At 48.8% G+C, this 23,857-nt stretch overlaps 1 protein-coding gene and 1 long non-coding RNA gene across 7 annotated transcripts in view; one reads left to right on the top strand and one right to left on the bottom strand.

Moving 5' to 3' along the window:
* FAM219A (family with sequence similarity 219 member A) overlaps positions 1-11,859 on the top strand; it is a 92,031-nt gene extending 80,172 nt beyond the window's left edge. For 3 of the 5 annotated variants that reach the window (XM_027889400.1, XM_027889402.1, XM_027889398.1), the window contains exons 3-6: positions 1,801-1,903; positions 5,673-5,753; positions 6,116-6,170; positions 7,311-11,859. In XM_027889400.1, the coding sequence (XP_027745201.1) occupies positions 1,801-1,903; positions 5,673-5,753; positions 6,116-6,170; positions 7,311-7,469 (398 nt within the window). In that variant the 3' untranslated portion in view covers positions 7,470-11,859. The remainder of the gene's footprint in view (positions 1-1,800; positions 1,904-5,672; positions 5,754-6,115; positions 6,171-7,310) is intronic. The other 2 variants (XM_027889401.1, XM_027889399.1) reach the window with 1 other exon arrangement.
* LOC114060152 lies at positions 3,561-22,404 on the bottom strand. 2 transcript variants are annotated; one of them, XR_003571829.1, is made up of 4 exons: positions 22,327-22,404; positions 20,971-21,155; positions 18,322-18,382; positions 3,561-3,716 (listed from the first exon to the last, which is right to left on the bottom strand). It is a non-coding gene; the product is annotated as an uncharacterized LOC114060152 (long non-coding RNA). The 2 variants fall into 2 exon arrangements; XR_003571830.1 differs by lacking the exons at positions 3,561-3,716; positions 18,322-18,382 and adding an exon at positions 18,531-18,684.
* Between the last annotated feature and the right edge of the window lie 1,453 nt (positions 22,405-23,857).

Here is a 23,857-nt window from a genome sequence, read left to right as displayed (position 1 = left end):
GCCTCTCCTCATAGGACTTGTGCTCAAGTCCCTTCACCAGCCTCGTTGCTCTTCTCTGGACCCGCTCCAGCACCTCAATATCCTTCCTGAACTGAGGGGCCCAGAGCTGAACACAATACTCAAGGTGTGGCCTCACCAACGCAGAGTACAGGGGAAGGATCACTTCCCTGCTCCTGCTGGCCACACTGGAATCAGTAATAGAGTAGAAATGGTCATGGAGAGACCTACTGGAGGAAAACACAGTTAGTGAAAGTCCAGGTTCATCAGCTGAATGAGTAATCTGAGTTGGAGAACAGCATTAGTGCTTGTGCTGAGGGATCAATAAAAAGGAGAGTGCTGGTTCATTTAAAAGGCTCAGGCAGGCCTAACTGCCACGAAAGAAAATGAAACCTGTATCCTTGTTTCTGAGTCGGGTGTCTTTTGTGAGTTATACAGCCTCCTAAAGCATTGGCAGCTTGTCTCAGTGCTGTGTATTTGCGGTCAGTGCTGGAGCTTCTGATGCAGATGGGTGGAAATTGTGTTGTATTTAGTGTTGTAAATGTTTGCTTCCACAGAACCCTACTTTATCCCTCTCTGGACAGCAAAATTCAAGCAGCAAAATACCATGCTTTTATTATGGAGACTGAGATAATCAATGCATTTGAAAGTGTCAGTACTGAGAAATTTCTCTGATTTAAAGTTTTGACTTCAATCCTTTATCAGTCTCTTAGCTGTTCATGCCAGAGGGAGTTATTAATCCAATCCCTTTCCTGCCAAGTTCCACGAGCATTTATTGGCCTCTGCTGTCATCAGGAGCAGAGTTTGTAGGAATATGTACTCTTCTTTCCGTGTTCCTCATCATCACAATCTCAAGGCGTCTCTGCTGCTTACTTCTCCCTCAAATAAGGCAGCCTTGGGCATGTGTTACCCTGCTCTGACCTTTAAGGAAGGGACAGAATGGCCCACCTTGAACTTGCTCACAAAGTAGCATGTTTCTTTTCCACAACAAGCAGGAAAAGCTGCTTTTCTCTCCAAGGAGAAATGAAATCTGGAAAAAAAAAAAAATCAGTACAATTCACACACTGTAGGAGAAACAGAAGTAAAACAAATTCACTATTCAGGTTCCTCAGCAAGCAGACTGTTATATCCATATTTTTCAGGCATGCCATGAAAGTAGTTTCCAACATTTTCTCACACTCTGGAGAATGTTTTTAACCACTCCCTTTCCTGCCATACTGGCCCCATGCTCAGCTTTTACCTACAAACCTCATCTGGCATTGCAGGATGAGATTGGGGTAGTTGGCCCAGCTTCTGCAACTAATTGGTGACTCAACCCAATTGATTTTCCACAGGATACAAGGCAAGACTTTGAATCAGACAATTTAATATCAGTTTGTAAGAAAACCCATCATCCCTGGGTTTCTATCCTTGTTGAAGGCACAGCCATATTAGTACAGCGCAGTATCATGCAGCAACCAGCTGCAGACAGGGACCAGGTCTCTGTCCTTGCCTCCACTGGGTTTCATCCAGAAGCTCCAAGACCTTAGAGACCAAGATCTTAGTGTGCTGATGTCAAGAAGCTGCTGTGAGTGAATGCCCATTAGTTTTAGTCCCTGGTGACCTCAAAGAAAGTGGAACACAACTCATGTGGCCTTTGCAGTGTCCCTCCAAAAGAGATGAAAAGAGATGTAGAGCTCCTGTCCTTTGCTATTAATTCTGGTATGCCTTTTGCCACTATCAGATACGGATCTCTGTAGCTGTGTGGTGGCCAGCTAGGCCGTTGCCCTGATTTTGCTTTTGCCCTTTGTGTCTCATATGCAGAGAAGCAGAGGGAGCTGGCTCGGAAGGGCTCCCTGAAGAATGGCAACATGGGAAGCCCAGTGAATCAGCAGCCCAAGAAGAACAACGTGATGGCACGAACAAGGTAAAGGATTGGAAAAGTACTCATAGCTGTTCTCTAAGCTGCAGTTCCTGGGGAATTGTGGTGGCCAAGGATGATGTTCGTAGCCAGTTGCCTACTGCCAAACATGCTGCAAGAGCAGGGGTGGCTCTTCCCTGAGCTGGCAGGCCCAAGTGCCCTGTGCTGCGTTGCATTGCATGCCCTGAGAAGATGCAGGGACAGCTGAGCCCAGCACCAGCCCAGGACCAGGCAAAGGCAGCCTGGCCTAGTTAAAATCAGGAGTTTGATAGAGCTGTCTTGCAGGTTCTGGGTAGTCTCATATAACACCTAATCCTGCCAGTGGGAGAAGTACAGAGCTGCTTCATGTAACACAAACTGGCTTAGAGCTTAGTTCTGCCTTGGCTGCTTTTATCACAGCAGTAGTGACCCTTTCACCATACTGACTGATTTAATGAAGGCTTGTAAATAATATCTCTCTCTGTGCCTTGCTATACACCTCCTCCACCCTTGGAACAGCATGGTCACGCTTTACTGGAGATGCTCTGGCACGTCTCTATATGATATTATCAAACAGTGCTACAAACTGCTGTAAACAAAGACATTCCTTGATGAATACTTTTTTTTGGAGTATTTCAATTTTTTTCCACAGAAACTTCAGTACACCAATATATTACTTACCTACATCCAGAAGGGAGGAAGGCCTCTGAGACCACAGGATTACATGCTGCTAGAAAGGTGGCGGTTTTGAGTGGAGATCCTCACTTAAAATGGCAGAAGAATCTGCTGAATGCTGGGTGTTTACTGATGAAGGGGGAAATTGGCTGGGTTGCCATAATTTAAGTTGAACAGGAGCTGCAGGTCAGGGCTGTCTATACACAGAGCAACTGAGAGATGAGGTTTCATATTCACATTAATTCCTAAAACCCAAAATACTACTCATAAATCATGCCAGGACTTCACCAACTTTTATTTGTAAGCCCCTGCAATATTCGTGGAATGTGCTGCATTACTTCCTCTCTGTGTTTGGTCATTGAGACCACATAGTAGAGCCAGACCCTTCATGGCAGCAAGAAATGCAGCAACTGTTCTCAAGTGGGTTTTTCCATGCCCACTCTTCCTCCTTGTCTTCCAAATACAAGCTGGAAAGTCTTGCTTTCTTTTAGCAATAGGCTGCATGCCAGCATCCCAAGAGGGATGGTAGCAGATTTGCTAATTGAGAGATTTCGAAACAGTGAAATTAGTGGAGGAAGATGGTAAGGGAGAGAAGATGGGATAAAGACAGGTGCCTACCTGTAAAATTAGTGACTTCTCCTTGGAGAGCTTGTTGTTTCCAAGCTGCTGATGAAAAGAGGAGAGATTTGAGAAGGGAAGAGCAGAGCAGTGACACCTATTGACAAAAGATTTCAAACAGCCAGCTCAGTTTTATTCCACTTGTGAACGTCTGAGCACCTCAGAATTGTTCAGTCTGTCTTGCCACAGACAGGGCAGCATAAGGAAGGCAGAAATGCCACAAGACTGTTTAAACAGCTTTTCACAGTGTAACAGTTACAGTATAACAGGAGATATTCCAGCAGGTTGCACTGCAAAACTTCCAAGTTTCCAGGTATGCTGTTGGCTTCATTTGGTCTCTGCAGCAGAATAAGCTAACGGCATTTCCCCCTTTTCAACAACTCTCCTGTTCTCATCAAGTATTTTCCTTTGTGCAGGCAAATCACACTGTCTCTCTCAGTTCTCCACCTCCTCCTCCTTTCCCAAGGCCTCTGTTATTCTGTATTATCTCTGTGGATTTCTGACATCCAGCATCTAGTACAAGGTTGCCTTCAGCATTCAGTTCTCCCTGGGAAAAGAGCCTTAGAGGTGAAAATGGTGTATCTATAACACACTCAGTCTCCCTAACAGCAAATAAAATGTGAACAAGGTTGGGTGATGCTGCACACTTCCTGTGAGCACAGGCAGAGCCCACAACAACTCAGGATAACCTAAACTCGGATTTGTGGCATAACATGGTTCATGTTAAGTGAGCAAAACCACCAAGACAAGAAGCTTATACTGGGACAGCTGTGGACAAAAGCAGCTACCACTGCTACCTGACTTTATTCCAAGGACAGTGGGGATTGACAACAAGGTCAGTCAGAATGTGAGGGAAAGACTTAAATCGGGGGCAGAGACATCATAAGAGTTTTTGTCGGTTGCAGTAAAATTGAAGTTCAGTGTTATTTAGGAAAAAAGACATTTCTCAAGAAAAAGATGTACTGATTTTCTTTTTCATAAAGTAAATATCACCACAAAAGATTCTTCTGCTAGATCCCCTGAGAGTGCTTTGTTCACTGATGATATAATAGCAACTGTCAGTGAATATATATGGAGCAGGGACTGGAAAACTGAAGAGCAAAAATGGAAGTCAGTACTCCTGATATCTATATGGGCAAGCTGCTGCTGCCAGATCTCAGCTTCAGTTCCAGACATCTTTGCTTCTTGACTTCCTGCCTACATACTTCAGGAGCAGGACTATCCTAGTGCTGTGAGAAGGGCTATTGAATTTTGGAAGTGGATCCCATTTTCTCCAGTCACTTGGTGGAGGAGGTTGGAAATTCTGCATCAGTTTTATAATTATTTATTTATTTTACATTTCAATGAACAAAGCAAGAAATATAACTAACTGTGAATCCATATATTTGCTTTGTTATTACATTTGATACATTTTATTGTCTTTGAGCCTGCCCATTGTCAGTGCCTGCGAGGACTTTGTATTCCTAAAACTGTTAATGGCTTGCTGCAATTTTCTGAGCAGAAGCAGAAAAACACTTTCAGGAAGTTAGAGAGCCATTGGAGCATGGATGAGACAGATTATCATCTTTAGATTTGTATTTCTCAAACTCTCAGTGAAGCATCATTTTGCATCATGGTGTGTTGTTTAAGAGCATTTGGGAGAAAACCTGAGTTAACCAAGGAATGAGGAGCTTTTCTTCACTCTTACGGTTCCTATCTACTGAACAAAGAATATTATTCCGTTTGATAGGTTTGCTTAATCTTATTTTAAATATGAACCAGAGTATTTGGGAAGTTTTTTGGATGAAAGAACTCTGTTGTGAAGTAGATACCATTGTTTTAATGTATTCTATTTCACAAACTCTTTTAGACAATTAAAGGTGCAAAGTCATCCTCAGCCTTTGTAACACTATTGATGAAGTGAAATTCATTACAAAATTTACAAATTTAAGAAGTGCTAGTCTGACTGGTCTCATACACCGGGCCCAGCAGCTCATATTTCTAATACTCCTAAATTTAAGACTGAGACCTCAAAAGTGTTGTGTTGCTGGGGACCTGGATAGGGACTCAGGGAGAAAGACCACATCCCATCGCTGATTTCCAGTAATAGAATAGCAGGATCACTGAGCCTCTGCCTTCCTCTAGGAAGGTACTTATTGCTAGTGTCATGTAATCATTGCCAGGAAAAAGAAAACAACAGGAAAAGGAGCAATCTGGTATGACAAGCAGTGCTAGCCAAACAGGTTCAGCAGCATGAAGTGCAGTGTCCCAAAGGGGTTTTTTCTTCCAGGGAGGAGCATGTTCCCAAGGCATATCCAGCATCTCTCTCTGTGAAGCTACTCTAAGCTACCCAGAGACAGAGTTTGCTTCCTCTGAATTGCACCCATTTGAACATCTTCATCAGTAAGGGAGGGCTTGCAAGGAAATGACAAGGGGAAAGCCAGCTGTCATATGGCTTTTCCCTAGGTAGTTTATGCTACTGAGCTTTACTGTGTGGTTAATGGACAACATTTAATTCTTTCAGGCTCGTCGTTCCCAATAAGGGCTATTCTTCGCTAGACCAGAGTCCAGATGAGAAGCCACTGGTAGCCCTGGATACGGACAGGTATGCAAAGGGTTAGAAAGGTGATTATGCATGATGGTGTAGTCGAGTTTTCATGACAGAGGGCAGCACTGGAGCCAACTCCTGCTGAAACTGCTCTTGCTCACACTCTTTCTTCCACTGTTCCCTTTGGCCTATGCCATGACAGGCATGTATGTGTGAACAAATCAAAGGAGCTGTGAGCAAAAGAGCACTGTGATGGAAAGATCTGAGGGTCGTAGATGAAAGTTGCTCTACAGGATTCCTTGATGTAACTTCTCTCTGCCTCAGGAACAGTTTCATGGCACGAGAAAGATATGGCTAAGCAGGGAATACACGTCTAATCTAACCATTTCCTTCTTGCTGTATCTTGTCCTTCCCTGCAGTGATGATGACTTTGATATGTCCAGATATTCCTCCTCGGGATACTCATCAGCTGAGGTGAGTTATACTCTCTCCTGGCATCCTTGCCATGAATGCAAATGATAGAGCAGCCAGAAATGGCTTAGAGTGGCCTCGCCGTGCCAGAAATGGCTACACAACCAATTTACTGGTGGTGTAGACTCTGTGAGTCTGGAAGGAGCCATGGTAGAAACTGTGTCATGTTGCTTCTTTCCTTGTGATCCAGTTGTCCATACCTACACTGCCATGGCACAGGGATCTGCCCATCAACTGTTTGGACAGGTACCTTTGGCTTCACTCAGGCTTTTCCCAGTTCTGCTTAGTCCTGAAGTGTTGACCCGTGTGGTGCAAAAGCATCATCTTGTCTGTCCCAGCAGCTCAGCATCTGTATGATTGCCAAGGACACAAATAAAGGATCTGAGGGTGTGCTGTGATTTCCAGGTATTGGAGTGGTCAGGGTCACCCAGTGTGTGTTTACTTGGAGTAGGCAGAAATTCCAGGGAGGACTTGCAGATGTGAACTCTTGCCCTTTCAAAGAGAAAAGGCAGGAAGCCCAGGCTTGTTAATCCTGCATTGTTTCTGATTATACTCCCAAACTCTTTAATGAATTAGTTGCTCAGCCTCTGGCTACTGCTTCTGCAGGATCTGATTTTATATCCAGGGTACTGAGCAGCCATTCTGCACACAAGCCACTGGGAACTCTTCCCCCCTGTATCCTTTTCTGGGCAAAATACTTGTGAAACACAGGGAAACAGCCAAGAGCAGGGACCAGATCAGATGATCTGAGCCACCTCTGTGCCCTAAGGAAGTGTTGTTCATCCAACACTTGGAACTGAGATCACAAAGAGCCAAACTTTACTATCTTTTAAGTGCTATAATGTGCCCCAGACTGAGCTGCCAATAAATATTATTATTAAATTACCTTAAATGAGGGCTTGTCTTAAGGGAAAAATATTCCAGAGGAAAATAGCATATTTCACTCTAGATATTTCTATTCTGAAGAAGCCAGTGTAGAAGGCAACCCTCTCCACACCTGTGCTCAAAAATTAGGACTGTTTCATTAGAGGACCAGCTGTTAACTATGAGGAAATATATTCCAGAATAAGGGACGTCCTTGATCTTCTGACCACCAGAAGTAAGAAGTCTTGAGTGTTTGACTGTTTGTCTCTTTGTCTGTAGCAGATCAACCAAGACTTGAACATCCAGCTGCTAAAGGATGGGTACCGGTTAGATGAGATCCCAGATGACGAGGACCTCGACCTAATCCCCCCTAAATCGGTCAACCCTACCTGCATGTGTTGCCAAGCCACCTCCTCCACCGCCTGTCACATCCAGTAGTGAGGCCGGCAGGCTGTGATCAGTGCTTTCCACTATAACTGTAAAACTTAACAGCCATTGCTTCCTCCTATGGTAGGACGTGCACCTCTTTGTGTTCATGGAGCCAGGAGAAACCAAAAAATTCATTTTATGATTGGTGGATAAGTTATTTTAAACTATGGTTAAACAAAAGAGAAGTTGCTCAAAGTGCCAGGTAGTGCCTGGCAGGACTGACTGGTCTGGAGAGCGAATGCAGAGGGGTCCAGAGATACCTCCTTGATTTGTTTAGGCACTGGGGATATTTTGTAAAGTGTCTTTTCCAGAATGGGAAGGGTTCAGATGGGGCTTCAGGTGATCCTGCCCACTGAAACCAGTCCATCTGCAAGATTAGCATGAGTTGGAGGTATCAAAATGTTTTACCAATGAGAGGAAGTCAGTTCTTAATTCATTCACTAAACCTGCTTCATTTACATAACCAAAATTATACTATGACTGGGGCACAGGAATGGGAACGGACCAGGGCATCCTTTCTTATGGCAAGGCTAGCCAGGACTAGCATGACACAATTCATTCACTTGCAAAAGGGACAAATAAGTGACATTTCACTGTGAGTCAGTACTAGCTAGAGCTGTTTCATCACAAAGCCAATGCAATCTACCCTTAGCGCCACATTAAATTATCACCAAACGCATCAGATTCAATGTGCAATCCATCTGTGCACTTCAGGGATTCACTCCTTGCCCAGGAATACCAATCATACTCATGAGTTTAGTTCAGTCACGTATTCTGACTTCAGCCTATACTTAATTCCCATGCAACCCGTCTCTTTCCGAAAATCTTAAACTTTGTTCAACTAAGAAGAAGTGAGCCCTGCACAAGACTAGAGCTGTACAGTCTGAACATCAGTAATAGAAAAGCTAGTTGAAGAAAGTGCATTTTAACAGTGCTTGACTCTTGATATTCTCTTGATCGTATGTCTCTTGGTGCCTGTGGGAGAGATTCATGAATGCTGAAGTCATCTGTGTGGTGGTGACGTTGTCAGGGAAGTTGTCAGCAACAGAAGGATTATGAACAGCTTCGGCTGAAAAATACCCATGAGAGGAAACTACAGTTTACCCCATCTCTGCCCGCTTGTGAACCAGACATGGTCTGTGTTAGGAGTTGTCCCATGTCGTAGCAGATGTGTTTATTTGGTGCTGGAATAGTTAGGAAACCTGGTGTTACATTAGGTTGCTGGTCTGAGTTGCCAGTTCACCAGCAGATTGTTTTGAAAGCAAAATCACTTTGTAACTAGGAAACGTGCCCTCTCCCTGGCCAGTCTTACACTGATGGCTTCAGCATCTGCAAGGGATGGGCTGGCATTTTTCTGAGTGTTGAAATCTTTTGCCACAGGCACGACTGTTTGTTTTCCTGCCCTGCCAGGAGGAAGGACCTCCTGCCTTGGGTCATCACTTGCTTTGTAGCCTGGGGAATGGAAAATGTGAGAGCAGTTCTGAGCTTCCCATCACAATTCCCGAGTCACAAGGCAGAATCTGAGTTCCACCACAAGAGACACATCCTCCATCTGAAATCTGCATGAAGTGAGCTGAACCTTTAAGTCCTATTCATGATTAGGAGGAAGTTTGCTTAACATTCGTGGGGATTCACTTTGTGCAGTGCAAAGCTCAATACCATCCACAGCATAAGTGAAAGAGCAGGTACACAAGATTCCTGGGCTTTACTATTCACTAGCAACTTTTAAAGCTATGCTTATCCCCCCTCCTTGAAACAGCATGCTGCCACCCTGGCTCCAAGCCATAGAAAGATGACTTGAGTGGTGCTGCTTACTGGGCATCCCTGCCTCTTCATGCAGAAGTGCTGGTTAACTTGCCAGCTTCTGTAGGAATAGTGTTCCTCAAGTGAATTCCTCCTTTTCTCACCACCTGGTAGTGCTGAGGGGGAATATTTCCAAAATACAGCTTGAACTGAGGTTAGCAAGTTGTCTGGAGGTGGGGGAAACACTCTGCCAGTGTTGTGTAGAGAGAAGGATAAAAGGGGATAACATTCCTTAAGGAGTCCTTTTTTAATTGGGGATGTAGTAAAAACCTAATAGAAACACTGTAGTCAGAACAAATCTTAGAGGACATGAACAAGACTCTTTAAATCTTAACTCTTCTAAAGAGGGACTTTGCAGTTCATTGTTGTACCATGGAATGTCTTCATCACATTTATCCTGCAGTTCAGCACTGGTACCACGGAATGTCTTCATTGCATTTACCCTCCTGGGTCAGTCTCTGTGCCTTCCAGCCAGGCAGCACATGCTCAGCCTTTCCCACAGCCCTTGCTCAGGAGCTCAGAGCATTTTGGTGTGCCTGCTAGAGCAACAAGTCATCTGCTTTCCTGAGTCAGCCATGGAGGACTGCAGGTCCCACAGGTCTCCATCATGCTGCCATCATAGAATCCTGCAATCATCTGGGTTGGAAAAGACCCTTAAGATCATTGAGTCTAGCCATAACTGAGCGTTTGTTCTGTTCAGTCGAGGACAGAATGAGGCTTGCCGACACTGTTAACCTCCCAGGGTTGAGACCTCTTCTCTGAGGGACAGACCTTCATTTAGTGGTGGACTGGCAGTGCTGGATTAACGGTTGGACACAATGATCTTGAAGGTCTTTTGCAACCTTCCTGATTCTATGATAACCCCTGTCCCATGGCACCATGACCAAGTCCTTTTATTGCCCCTGTTGTTGGGTTTTTTGCCTGCCATGTGCCCTGAGGCATTCCCCAACCCTGCAGCTACCCTTTTGCATTGTGTGATGTGCATCTGCTTCTAGCACAACCCTTTAGGGAAGGAGGGAGGGAGATGAATTCAAATGTTAACAGCAGGTCCTTCCTGCAAATACAAACCGAAGCACAAGCCACATGTTTTTGCCTGTGCACTGAAGGAATTGGTTGCTCAAACAGCTGTTTTTGCATGACCAGTACAGGACCATAAAATGGCAATTTTTTGGCTTCTCCTCTCTATGCTTTGTGTTCATATATTTTATTAGGGGAATAAAGTAGAAAGGGTGGGGATAAGTAGTTACCTGTGTAGGATCATCATCAGAAAGGCTGAGTGGATTAAGGCAATGTGCATCTGGCTATCACAGAAAATGGAACACAATGCTTCTGAACTGCAGCCTCTTAAGCAGGTTATGATTATGGATGTTTGTTGGCTCGTTATAGAATATGATGGATTGCCCACTGGTATGTATTAACTACAGATTAGGCTGGTTCCCTCTGTCTGGTCTGTTGTGTTCAGACCCTTGATTAAACCAGCAGGTTTTCCTTATGCCCTCAAAATCACAGAGTCACAGAATGCGTAAGGTTGGAAGGGACCACAGTGGGGTCATCTGGTCCAATCTCTCTGCTCAAGCAACCCTTGCTGGAGGTTATGCTGTGGTGACTTTCTGGGAAAGTGTATATCGTGGCTATTCTGGCACTGCTCTCCTTAGACCAGTCTCTGCCACCATGGCCAGGAGAGGGCAAAAGGAAAGAGCACGGACCCTGAGTCTCTATTGCAGCATTTTAAAGCCCTAAAATCTGCAGAGCTGCTGGGCATTCTCCAAAACGCAGATTGCAGGCAAGAAAGAAAATCGTTCCTTGCTCCAGTCTTTGCACCAAATGAGATGGTCTTCTCAGACCTCAATTTCAATCCAAAGTTGTACTGAAAACCTGGGGAGGAACACCATGGAGTATTAGATGTTGCTTCGCTGTCCATCAAAATTACCATGAAAATAGGATTTAAGGATATTGATGCTGGTGCCTCCACAAAGGAATTTGCATTTGATGTCTCCTAAAGCCAGAGTGGTTTTTTGTTAGGATTTTACATGATGTCAGTCACCAAATTACCTGAGTTAAAGCAAGTCCTTTCCTTTTATCAGATGTTAATCTGATAAAATATCAGATAATATCCTTTAATGTGAGCTGGATTTGAACTCCAGGGTGTCAGCACTCTGCTCTGTCTCTCTGGTCTGCAAACTCCACATTTCCAGACATCTTTGTGAGGAGGAACATCCTCCTAATTTGTAGGAAGGACTTGAGATGGCATGGTCTTGTCTGCTTTTGTGGTGTTTTTAAATAAATTTCAGCTGAAAGGAGGCTGATGCCCAGGCGACCATCCTGGAGGCTCATCTGATGTCTATTCAGACACATCTTGAAGTCAACCCTTGGAAGAGTCACGGGATCATAGCTGACATTGCTGCATGCCTGCCCCTAACATGCACTTGGCCTCTGGGTCTGCAGTGCTCTCCTGGCTGTCCTGCCTGCAGATGCCTTGGGACTGCAAAGGCAGGTGACCAGGCCTGCTGCATGGGGTTTGAAAGGGACTTCTGACAGCTCCCCCATGGACAGGATGGACTCAGCTCCTTTGGTTTGTCTCGCTAGCTCTTGTCCCAAATGGACATGCCCGTTGTGTTCAGCTCTGTGCTGGCTGACACACGTGTCTGCAGTCCTGAGCAGGATCCCTCCCTTTCCGTGCACAGTCTGTCCTTGGACTGGCCTGCAAGCTATACAGAGCACACAGGAGGCTTAAAAAGTGCAGTGCCCTGTGTGTGACTCAGCAGAAACATGAAGATGCTTTTGAAGAAAGGAAGGACCCAGCTGGGCAACAGATGGAACAACAGGAAAAGGAAAACAAGTAACTAGAAAGATTGCCAAGTGCTGTATTGGCCTAGAGCAGATCCCAATTGTCTGAGTTAATCTGTCTCAGTGCAGTGCTGATGCCAGCAGGGAGCAAAGCTCACTTTCAGATGTGCACACCAGAAACACCATGTGCCTGAGCTGGCACTGCAGCCAAATAGAACTCTGGAGGGTCTGTTGGCCTGTGAGAACACAGAAATGAGATCTGGGGTCCTTTGCTGCAGTTGGCACTTGCTATTTGCTCTAACCTCAGGCAAGTCACATCCCCTCTCAGTGTCCATTCCCTTCTGCAGCTTGGAGGAGAAACTTGTCTTCCCAAGATGGGACTACCACCCTGCATGGACGTTTTTTAGTATATGACAGGCACCAGTGATAGGATAGCTCTGCAAGCAGGATGTAAATACCATGCTATAGAAATTTAATTCCTGTTTTCAGAGTACTGCTCTGCTTTCCCTCTGTTTACCGGTTGGTGATGTTGCTCACATGGGCCAGAAGGCAGCAGGGTGAAGGTTAGTGGAGAGATTAAACAACTGTGGAGGAAGATGTTTGGCAAGGATGTGTTTTCCAGTTATTTGGCAGCTGACTCTAGCACAACTGGCTTCTGAGTTTGCCTGCCTGCTGCCAAAGGGAATGTGGAAGAAGATTTGTTGGCCCAACAGCACCATCCATTGATACCAGAAATAAGGAACTTAGAAGTGCAGCTTGGGATGGCAAGTACTGATGAGGGGGAACAGAGCATTGAAAGGCTCATTTTGGGGATATTCTGACAGCAGTTTCATGCTTTTGCTTTTAGCAGCCATCTCAGCAATTAAACTGGTGGTTTTGCCTGGGCTCCTCCTTTACTTTTCCATTTTCACTTCAAACCCACATGGGATTTGGCCCCTCTTACCTAGAATGCAGTAGGCTTTGTGACCTGGCTGCTGCTCAGCTCAGCAAGCTTGGGCTGCATGTTCAAAAGAAGCATCTGCATAGAGAGGCAGTGCCACAGGGTGAGATGGGCTAGCTGGGAAGGCATGGAAGGGTCTTCATTTTAAGGTGTTTTTCAGTTCTACGCATCCTTCTCACTTCCTTTCAGGACTGCTGTGAGAGGGATTGCTCCAAACTTTGAACCACATCTCATGAGACAAACCCAAGTCTGTTCCAGAACCGTGCAAGTTCTGAAGCAGAAGGGCCAGCAATGGAGCATAGAGGGAGACTCTGTGACCTGGCATTACCTACAGAAGATTAATAGAGGTTTCTCACAGGAGCTCTCATCCATATCTTAGCTCCTTGTATTTATGCAGCTGAGCCACTGCATTGCTTCCCAAAAAATTACAGCTACATCCCTTCCTTTGCTCTTCTTGACATTACTGGCAGTCCTAGGATGAAAGCAGCTAAATGCTGCTTGGCTGAGCGCTGCTTTGACAGCTTGGTGGGGAGGCAAAGGCTGGGACTAACTGGAATTACACGGAGCAGAGCACCGTGGCCCACACAGCCATGCAGCAAGATATGTCACAGAGCAGCATGCACACAGGCAGGACAGGCTGCACCTTTCCCTGCTGCTTGTGGAGAGCAGCTTTTCCCGTTGCTTCCCAGACCCATTTGCCACTTGTGGTGACTTTGAGCCTTTTGCTTTCTCTAAAAAGCTGCTCCAACAAAAGATGAATTTGCTTCTGGAAGTTGCCCACCTCACTGATGGCGCCTGGTCTGTTGAGCCATTTCCATAGTAACAAATTCATGATACAGGCACTGGGATTGGATCAAGGAGTGGAAAGTACAAAATAAACCTCATTAAAATGTGACTGTCTCAGACATGTCTCTGGAAAGCAGCACAGTAGGCACTAGGAAAAGAAAAGGTCACCCAGAGGCCATGCTGAGATAAGTCCTGTTACCTGATGAGATTTTTTTACTTTCCCAGAGCAGCATTTCTCCCATAGTTGCTCATCCATCTGTCTCAGGTGAGCTCTCCAGAAAGCATTGCTCCTTGTCTAAGCTGTCTTCTTGCTTCTGCTGCCCAAATAAGCTGCAACTCCATTTGTTGCCCACCTTCCTCTGTGATTTGGGAGACACAGTTTGTTGAGAGATGTAATACAGACACATGGAAAGAGCTGAAAAACTCAGTCAAGCACTCTTCCTGATAGATCTTCTGTTTTTTATCACCTTTCTATCCATCCCCAGTTCATAGGTTTCTTTGCTCGGTTTCTTTGCATGGAAAAGCTGTGGTAGCTGCTGTGTTTGGCTTGTAGCTGTCTGTATCCTTGAGACAAACCCCAAGCAAACGTCAGACCAGTGGGAAATCCAATGAACAGGGTGGGGTGTGAGCCAGAAGGCAGGCTGGGATTCCTCTTCATCCACCTGATGACTGTGAGGGTAAGGGTGAGGGTTCACCAGGCTGGTGACACCCAGCCAGCTGAGCCAGCCTTCACCCTCCCAGTCTCAGTGCTGTGGGAGGTGTGGGGCCCACACACCAGGTCGCAGACCTGCCAGCCCAGGTGCTCCTGGTGCAGGCTGGAGACCTGCAGTGCTCTTGCACTGGGACAGGGGCTGTAAGACATGCTGGTGGGGCTATAGTTCTGCCGGGAGAAAGACTCTTGTGGAGACAATTCAGAATTTCTACACACACACATACCCATTTTGCACTCTGTAAACCATTTTTACTCCTTCCACAGAGGTCGTTGAACCTTCAGTTTAATAAAGCAAATGAGCTGCCATTGAATAGCTTTCTGAAGGATCTGAAAGCAGGTGCTCCCCGGCGTGCAGAGCTGCTCTGTGCCTAACATGATTTCCAGACCTCACTGTACGACCTATACAGAATCACCCCATGGCTGAGTGAGGACTGGAGTGGGAGAGTCAGCACAGGACATCATGCCAAACAGCCATGGCTTCCCAAACTGAAGCAGAATCAGACCAGGAAGTGGGGGAATGAGCAGCAGCAGTAGAGGGATAGCTAGTTGTCACAGGTAATCTTCAGTATCCGTGTCCAGTGGTTAGTGCTAGAATCACAAGCCTTGTTATATTGCACACACGTCCTCCTTCCACTCCCCTTTCCTCAAAGCAGCCGTCACCTTTCCTCCCACCGCCCCATGCACTAGTGGTGAGCATCAGAGGCAGTTGCACCAAAGTGATTCTCAGCCCAGTTCTGCATCCCCCTTTCCCACCTGAACCCAAGGCAGCTTGGACAGTTGTTGGCCTGCACCAGTCCAGTAATTGCAGTTGGGTTTCTTTCCTTGTGTACCATGGCTTCCTTCCCACACACTCTAGCAGGGCAGTACAGAAGGCTGTGACCATGTCCCAGGAAGCTTCTTTGCCCCCAGCAGCACCTTGCAGACATGCACCTTATTGGGAGTGTTGATGCTGGTGAGATCTGGCGCTGCCGGTCTTGCATGGGTGGCAGCTGATGGGGATCCACCTGGGGAAGTTGGCAGAAAGTGGCTACTGTCCCTTTTCTTTTCTTTTTTGATGGAGAAGGGGATATTTTGGCATTATGATTATTGTCCACCTTCCAGTGGCCAAGTTCTGGGCTGCATTAATAATTGGGGTTCATTGGCTGTCCAGGCAGGTGTGGAGCTTTGCACCAATCTTGATAACAAATACTGTGGCTGTATCCAGAGCCTGGATACAGGATGGGTTTCTGCCATGCTGGCAAATTACTTTCAGCAGGCTCCAGATGGACATTTCTGGCAGACAGAAAAACAGCACTCCTCCAAGTCTGGATCAAATCTGCACTTCCATTTTGTGTCCTCAGCATGGAAAAAAACGTCAACCTTAGCAAATGCTTTCCAGGTCTCCGTTCCCCCTGTGGTGCCTGGCAGCCCAGGGGAAGGGGTGTCCAGGGGCATTTCAGGATCACCAAAAGCAAGATCCTTTTTGGATTTATTTAATGGAAATACATTTCAGGAGGAGAGACCTCCCAACCTTTGTGTTAATCTCAAGAGCAGGAGATGAATTTCTGGCTGTCCTTGCATATAGTGAAACATAGCTGAAACAGCCAAATGCAAATAGAGTTAAATGTAGGGTTTGACCTGAATAACCTTTTAATTAGGAAAATAAATTTGTTGTAGCTTGACCTTAGTCCTTGTTAGGAACCTGCTAATCATTTGACATGCGGAGTGTATTAATGCTGCACTTAACTTGGCCATTGGTTTTATTATCTGGTTTTGGGAGTTTTTTCACTCCCAGAGCATCAATCTGCATCTTGTATGGGTTTTCTTTTGTTTCTTTTTTTTCCTGTTCAGATCATGTAGCACACTATTGTACTTTTGTTCCCGTCTGTGTAGAGTATTGCCTTAAACAGATCAGTTGTGTTGTGGTTTGTTTTGGGTTTTCTCTTTTCTACCATCAGTTTTATGCATTAATTTATTTAAAAATGTGGGAGTTGTTTTTTTTTTTTTTTTTTCAAAAACATGAAACATGTATAATATTTTTTTTAACATTTCCATTGCAGTATTTATCATTGTTACTGGTTGTGTGTAGTGTAACGGAATTAATGATATTAAAAAGCATACATATGAAAATGAGCCTGGCAGCCTTTTTTCATTGGAGAGAACTGAGGCAAGAGGGTGCGAGCTGTGCCATCTCCTCTGAGCTTCCAGCAGTCACAGATACTGAAATCAGGGGTGCAGCCTTCCTCCCATGGCTAATACCAGCCTGCTTGTGCCCAGAAACAGCAACTGGTGTGGAGCTGTGCTGTCTGGCAGGAGTAAATATTCAGGAACTGGCCAGCCCCCTGCCCACATTTGTCCCCAAGGCAGTGGGAAGGCACACAAGGCTGGACCCCGCCCCTACCTCTGGTCTGCGGCAAGCAGAAAGAAACTGTGCATCTGTATGACAGCAGTGGGTGAAATAACCTTCTCTCCAGCCCTTCTGCCCCTCAAAGCTGCTGGCACCGGAGCCAAGCGCTGATTTTAAAGTCCAACACCAGCAGCTGGAAAACAGATGGGACAGGGGACAGCCATGGGGGTACAGTGGTTCACGCTGGCATTGAGTCTGGTGTAGGATTAGTTCCCCCACAACTGAGAGGCTTGGACTCCAACCTCTCTGCAGAGCAGTGCTCCCCAGACCTGTGTCCTGGGGTGCTTCACCCTTCCCTCCCAGCCTCCCACTGATTCCCAGGAAGGGATGGGGCTGATGAAGAGCCTAAACCTGGCCCAACAGACTCCAGTGGGGTGTGGAAATGAGGGGCCACTTGTTTTCTTCATCTCTAACAGCACATTATCATGTTTGCCTGGAGCCACTCAGGTGCCACGGGTTGCCTGACCCCACCATCGCCAGCAGCAAACCGAGCAGGGCTCTGCAGCCCTTCAGGGACACAGGTTGGTATCCACCCTGCCAAGACAGGCTTGGGTCTGCACCAGTCATCTCCGAAAATGCGGCAGCAGAGGGGCTGGAACTGGAAGCAGAGCAGGGCTCTGAGTCAGCACTCTGTGACAAGCCAGGCCAGAGCAGGGCTTGGCTTGTCCACGTCCGTGCAGGAGCAAGGATTCTTCTCAACTCCTCAGCTCCAGGAAAAGCAAACCCAGCTCATGCAAATCCTTCCCTGGCATGACCCAGCTGCCTCTCTGCACTGAGATGGATGAGGATCTCTCACTCTGGCTGCAGAGCCCTTTACTCAGAATGGAAGACCAAACAAGCCACACAGGATCACGTAAATCCAGCTTCTAATTAAAAAGGGGAGACAGAGCAGGTGATAATTCCCCTGGCTACCACAGAGGCTGGGGCAGCTATGCCTGGTGCTGTGCATGGGCACTGGCTGCACTGGTGTGGGGCTTTTTGCCTGCAGCTGAATTGCTGCAGGATTTCCAAGGAAATACAGGAGAAAGGGGCTGGAACCACCATAATCACTTCTCCTGCACCTCCCAAAATAAAATTATCTTGACTAGGACCAGCTGAAACTATTTCCTACCATTGTTAGGTAGTTGCCTGGAGGAGGGGAGGAAGCTGGGAGCCAGGATGAAACCAGGAGAGTGCAGCCCAGGAGTGATGCAGGCAGAAATTGTTCTGCCCTAGGCTAGAGCTGGAGCATAGCTATGGGGCTGACCAAAAGCCACCAAATCCCCCTGCTCCCATTCTATGGCATCAATAATCACATAAGCACCACCTGGAGCTGGCAGAGCAGTGGCACCAGCCCCCTTCCCCTTTCTATGTGGACTGCGAGTCCCCAGGCCCACCCCTGTCCCAGCAGGCTGCAGCAACACCTTACTCTTCTCCAAAAAACACAAGACCCCCTATCAGGGCTTACATCAGCTTCTGCTGCCTGCTGTGCTTTGTCAGACCATCCAAGAGCAGGCTCCACAACAGCTCTGGAAAGAGAACAAGTTAGCAAAACATATAAATGCTGCAGGAGGAGAAAACTTCAGGGTTTCTACCGCTACCCAGCTGCAGCTGCAGGGGGATGGCACGGGACTCATGCCTTGCTGCATGTCTGTACTGGGGAAATGGCTCCCTGATTAGGAAGCGTTTGACACCTCTCAGGCTGTGCTTGCCAACTTCTTGTCCCCTGGAGCTGCATCCTGCAGCGGCTTTGGGCTCTCAGTCACCAGGAAGAGCTCTCACACATCAGCCCTGTCCATCAGTAGGTTTTGGAGCGCACAGTTGGCAGGATCTGCTGAGGAAAGGGAAACTGAGGCAGAGCCCAAACCAGGGCTGCTGTGTGACATGGTGATGATGGGGGGGCAGAGAGGGTGGCTCTGAGAGCTGCTCCAACACAGCCCTCAGGCTCAGATCAGTTCCGATGAGGGGCCTCCCATGACAGGGGGACCGTGTGAAGGGCTTGGGAAAGATCTGAGCACCAAAAAAACCCTCCCAGCCCTGGTCCTGGAGGAAGAGTGATCCCTGAGCTGAGGTCTCAGTGTGTGTCTGGGGGACACAGCTTTCCCCACAGGGGCTAAGAAGGTCACAGGCACTGAGGCAAAGCTCGCTGCAAACTGTCTCATCTCCCGCAGCCTCATTAGCATGTGCATTATAATGAGGGAGCGAGCAGAGGGCACAGAGAGAGATGTCACTGCTCTGCAGAAACAGAAATGGAGCACACTAACAGCCAGAGCACCCCTCTGCCCCACAGGACCCAGCCCTCTTTGGCCTTGCCATTGTTTTGGTCATGTAACTCCCCACCCTGTGCTGGCCCCATTCCCAGTGCACTCACCCCATCTCCCACTAAGGCAAAGTGCCCAGACGCCTATGGACACCCTGGCTGCAGGGGGAGAGGAGCCAGTGATGCCCAGCCATCCTTCCTCCCCTGGTTTTGGGTGAGCAGGGAGCCTGGAGGGAGGATCACGGTGCTGCAATGACCCCCAGGCCCACCCAGTGTAAGGGAGGCTTGGTGTCGCGTGTCCAGCTGCATTTCCAGCATTAGGTCCTGCCTGATAATCGGCTTCACCGTGTGTCCCGATGGCCGTGCAGACAGATGCTGCCACATGGCATGGGTGTCTCTTCCCACTCCCTGCTGTCTGTAGGGATTAACAACGCCCCTGTTACAAAACCCATCGAGCCAAGGTCAGACCGAGCAGCTGATAGAGGTGGCAATGCAGGAACACTACAGCAACATTATCACCCTGCTGCTTACTGGCCCGAGAAGTATGGGCGGGCTGGGCAGGCCTGAAGGTACTGCTGAAGTGCTGGCTGACCCCCTGAGTCACACAGGGCACGTCTCCATGGGGTCAGGAGGCTGAGGATGCTGGCAGTGGCCCTTTTCATCCTCCTTTTGCATCCTGTGTCCCCCTTCCAGTGGCAAAGGGATGCTCCTTCAGTATCTGTGCTTTATGGCTTTGCCACGGCCACCCACCTCCCTCCCTAGACTGAAACTGTCCCTGTCCAAGGAATGTCTGCTGATCCCTAGCGCTTTGTCCCCTGGTATCCCATAAATACCCCCTGGTGGTAGGTGCTGCCTGGGGGATACTCTCCAGGAGCCCCATAGCCCCCAGGGACCAAGGCTGCACAGGCAGGAACAAGTGGCCAACGAGCTGCAAGTGGTGGGTGTCACCTCCATGACAGATCCTTAACAAGAACCTCGGGATCAGAACCCCTGACATGTCCCCTCACCCTGTGGCATTGTCTTTCAGGGAGTGGGGGAACAGTCGGGGCTCTCTGGACATCCCTCCACGCCCCCGGTACCACAGGACACCCCTGCCTGTCACTTTTGCATTGCACAGCACAACACAGCTTTTGTCAATAAGGGCAAATACATCACCTGGACAACGGGCCCCTCCAACAGCATAGCCTGGAATAAAGACTCCTCTCACCTCCCCCTTCTGCCCAAGGTGGAGTCCAGCCCTGCTAGATCCCCCAAATTGGAGCTGCCCCAGGTGCTGCCAGCACCTCGAGCTCTGCAGCACAAGGCTGGCATTGCTCCTTGCAGGAGGCAAGGCTGGAGACCTTTCTGCACAGCATGCCCAAGCTGTATCCCCCAAAACCCACCTGCCTAGGATGGGTGGGACTGCAGACCCCGAGGGGTAGCAGGTCCCACTGTGGTGCCCACACAGGCAGCGATGCAGCCCCCACACCTCCATCTTGCAGGGTGAGTGAACCTGACCAGGGCAGGACACCACTGCAGTGCTGGGCTGTGGAGAATGTTGTTGCCCCCCCACGGAGAACCGGTTGCCAGATTTACCTGCCCAGGACAGGTGTTCCTATGCCTGGTCTCACCCAGCCGTCCTTGGAACTGTACGACCCCTGAGATCCTGCTGACATCCCTGAGCCCACTTTGCATGTAGCTTAGCATCCTCACAGACCACGTCAGTGTTTCTTGTGCTGCTCTTGTATTTTCTGTTGTCATTGTGTGCTCTACTTATCAAGACTCTGTTCCCTGGTCACGCTGTTCCTTATGCAGTAATCACCCCTGTCCTTCACCCACTGCAGGTCCAGCAGCACCTTTTAATCCCCACATGTTTACCTTTAGGATGTCTCTGTTGCTGAGGCAGCTTTTTTTCAACGCTGGGGAAGCAGCAAGGGCAGAAGGGAGGCTGTCCAGCCAGCACAGCCATCACTCAGCTACTGCATTAACCCCTCATAGGCCAAAGTTAGGTGTGAGGCTTTGCAGAAAACATGTGACCAGCTTTAAATTCCAGAGATCCAGAACTAAAACCAAACTATGAGAATAAACAAGGAGCACACAGATTTCCCTATGCCTGAGGCTCAGAGAGAAGCTTCTCAAGGTCTTCTCCACTTGGAAACAGGAGTATTTTCCTGGATTGTCATGGCTTTGGGAATGAAGATTTTAGGAAAATGACCAAACAGGAGCGAGAGGGTGTTTGCAGAGAGGGACACCTGCTAGAAATAGTCTCCTGGAAATGTCAAGGAGTGTTAGTTTATCTCAGAGGCTTGCTCTGCCCCTTGGCACTGGTGAAGGGCAGATATGGGCTTTCATTAAAACTGGCTTGTGCCAGTTCCCCTCAGACCCTTTCCCACAGGTTTGGGAAGTTTCTGGTAAGGGGGAAGAAACTTCAGCCACTGCTGGCTTGGTGGGCACTTCAAGAACCCTCAGGGTCTGGTACCTTGCCACCACACACAAGCTGGAGACCAAGAAAGCACACCAGGGAAAGCTCTCAGAGCATAGTAACACAGCCAAAAATAGAAGCAGTCATTGACACCCGTGTTTGTCGGCTTCGTGCTGGGCTGCTGAGGACGTGCTTGTTTTTGGCAAGTTATCCAGGAAGAGCTGCCATCCATCTGGGATACTGAGCACGGACACAGGCTAAATAAGGAGGGGGACTTGAAAGCAGCACATAATTAATGAAGGCATGAAATGCCCTTCTCTGACTATGATCTGAGAGCACAGTGCCGGGGGCTACATCACCCAGGGCCCTCCAAATGTGCTACTGATTATAAACCCATGGCACTGCAGTCCTCACGGTGGGGTGCTCCAGCACAGAGCCATTGGGGAACCCACATTCCAGTGGGGCAGCACGGCTGCCATGCTGTGCCCACACCAAGCAGCACCCCAGTCCTACTGGGGGCAGGGAAAAAAACGTGAAAACCTCATCCCATGAAAGAGCATCCCATGAAAAGCATGACCCGGCCCAAAAGCACTCCCTGAAAAGTCAATCCCAGCCCCAAAGCATCGAATGAAAAGCCCAGCACAGCCCAAAAGCATCTCAATAAAACCCTGTCCTAGCCCCCAGGCATACAATTAAAATCTAGTCCTGGCCCCGAAGCATCACATGAAACCCTCCATCCTGACCGAAAAGCATCCTGGCACAGCCCTGCCAGCCCCAAACCTCGATCTCCCCCATCCCAGCCCCAGGGGTACCCGCATCCTCACGCGCCCCGGGGCATCCCCAGCGGCTCTATCCCCCCCGGAGCAGCCCCGCCGGGGCCGAACTACATCTCCCATCGGGGAGCGCCGGTCCGGGGGCCGGTCCGGGGCGGGAGCCGGGGCGGGGCGGGGCGCGCCCAACCCCGGAAAACCGCGCTCAGCCCCGCGCCCGGAGCCCCCCGGCCCCGCAGCCCCGGCCATGGCCCCGCGCCCCCGGTGAGTCCGCGGGTCCCGGGGCTGCCCCCGGGGCGGGTGTTGGGGGCGCAGCCTCGGCACGGGGGGTGCTGGGTGGAGGCAGGCGAGGGGGTCCCCCTCCCGCAGACCCCGGGCTGCCGGCGGGAGCGGGGATGGCTCGGGAAGGCCCGCGGGGACCGGGGTGAAGGTGCAGAGGTTCGCCCTGACCTTGGGGTGCGAGCCTTTGGCATCCCACCGTGCAGGGACCGCGCGAGTTCTGTCGTGGGTGGGAGTCTGCCCGCCCGGAGGAGATGAGCGGAGCTGGGAGACACGTCCCCAGCTCCAGTCGCCAGGTTCAGCTTCAACTTTTGCCGCTCTATCGACGCTTCGTAGTGAAAACTTTGCAGATGGGTGTAGGCGGCGAATTGTGCCATGTGCCGGGCTTGGGTTTGGAGTGTTTTTTTGGGACAGCTCCGCCATCACTGGCCATGGCAAGGATCGGCCAAAGCGTGTTGGAAAGCACAAATGCTACTCCCTCTTTCCCCTTCCCCCGCCTTGCCTCACCGCCTTGGGATGCTCACGATGCACAGCCGGGTGGACGATGAGATCTGGGAGTTTATGTCTGTGTGACTGGATCTGCCCATGGAGCATGCAAGGGAGCACTTAAAAGGATTGACGACTGCGTTTGGCCCAAGGTTCTTGTGTCTCAAGTCTCTCCCGACTGTTAGATACAGATGCGAATTCAGGGACCCGAGTTGCCAGCGCAGCTCCATTAGCCAACCACGGCTCTCTGGAACTGCCCAGCGCCTGGAGTTTCATGGTGACTCGATGGCTGGAAAATCGCCGGGGCCGTGCCAGAGGGATGTGCTTAGTTTCCATTTCTCTCCCATATCGCGTTGTAGCGCTTGGGTGTTGGGGTGGGCTCAGGTTTCAGGCTGCTTCAGCATCCGAAACGCTGAGCGCTCCCGAAGCGCTGAATCAGCTCTTTTAAGAAAGAGTCGGGGGAGGGGGGGAGGGGGGCACAAAATAGGGCACCGGGTCCTGCTGTGGGGTGGTTTATCTTGGAGGAGGGAGATGAGTAGGGAATGAGATTAACACCCACGCTAGGGAGAGGCTGTTGGAGTGATGTGGTGTTTGAGGGCACATGTTGTGTACCGGCCGGAATTGAGCTGAGGGAGCGACAGACATCATCAGAGACACCAAAATCTTGATGGCTGTGGGTCTTACACAGCACACGTGGCAAATGAAATAAGCTAATAGTAAACTGATGGCTCGTGTGGAAGTTTCCTTGTCTGCCTGCTGGGCCATGTCCTTGCCTGGTGCTGCTCCTTGGTGGGAGTGATGATATTGT

This window comes from Empidonax traillii, unplaced genomic scaffold (assembly GCF_003031625.1).
Source record: "Empidonax traillii isolate 1590-97213 ecotype Southwest subspecies unplaced genomic scaffold, ASM303162v1 scaffold262:size680716, whole genome shotgun sequence".
Taxonomy (NCBI): domain Eukaryota; kingdom Metazoa; phylum Chordata; class Aves; order Passeriformes; family Tyrannidae; genus Empidonax; species Empidonax traillii.
Note: the sequence above shows the minus strand (reverse complement) of the source record. Positions and strands in the feature narration are given on the sequence as shown.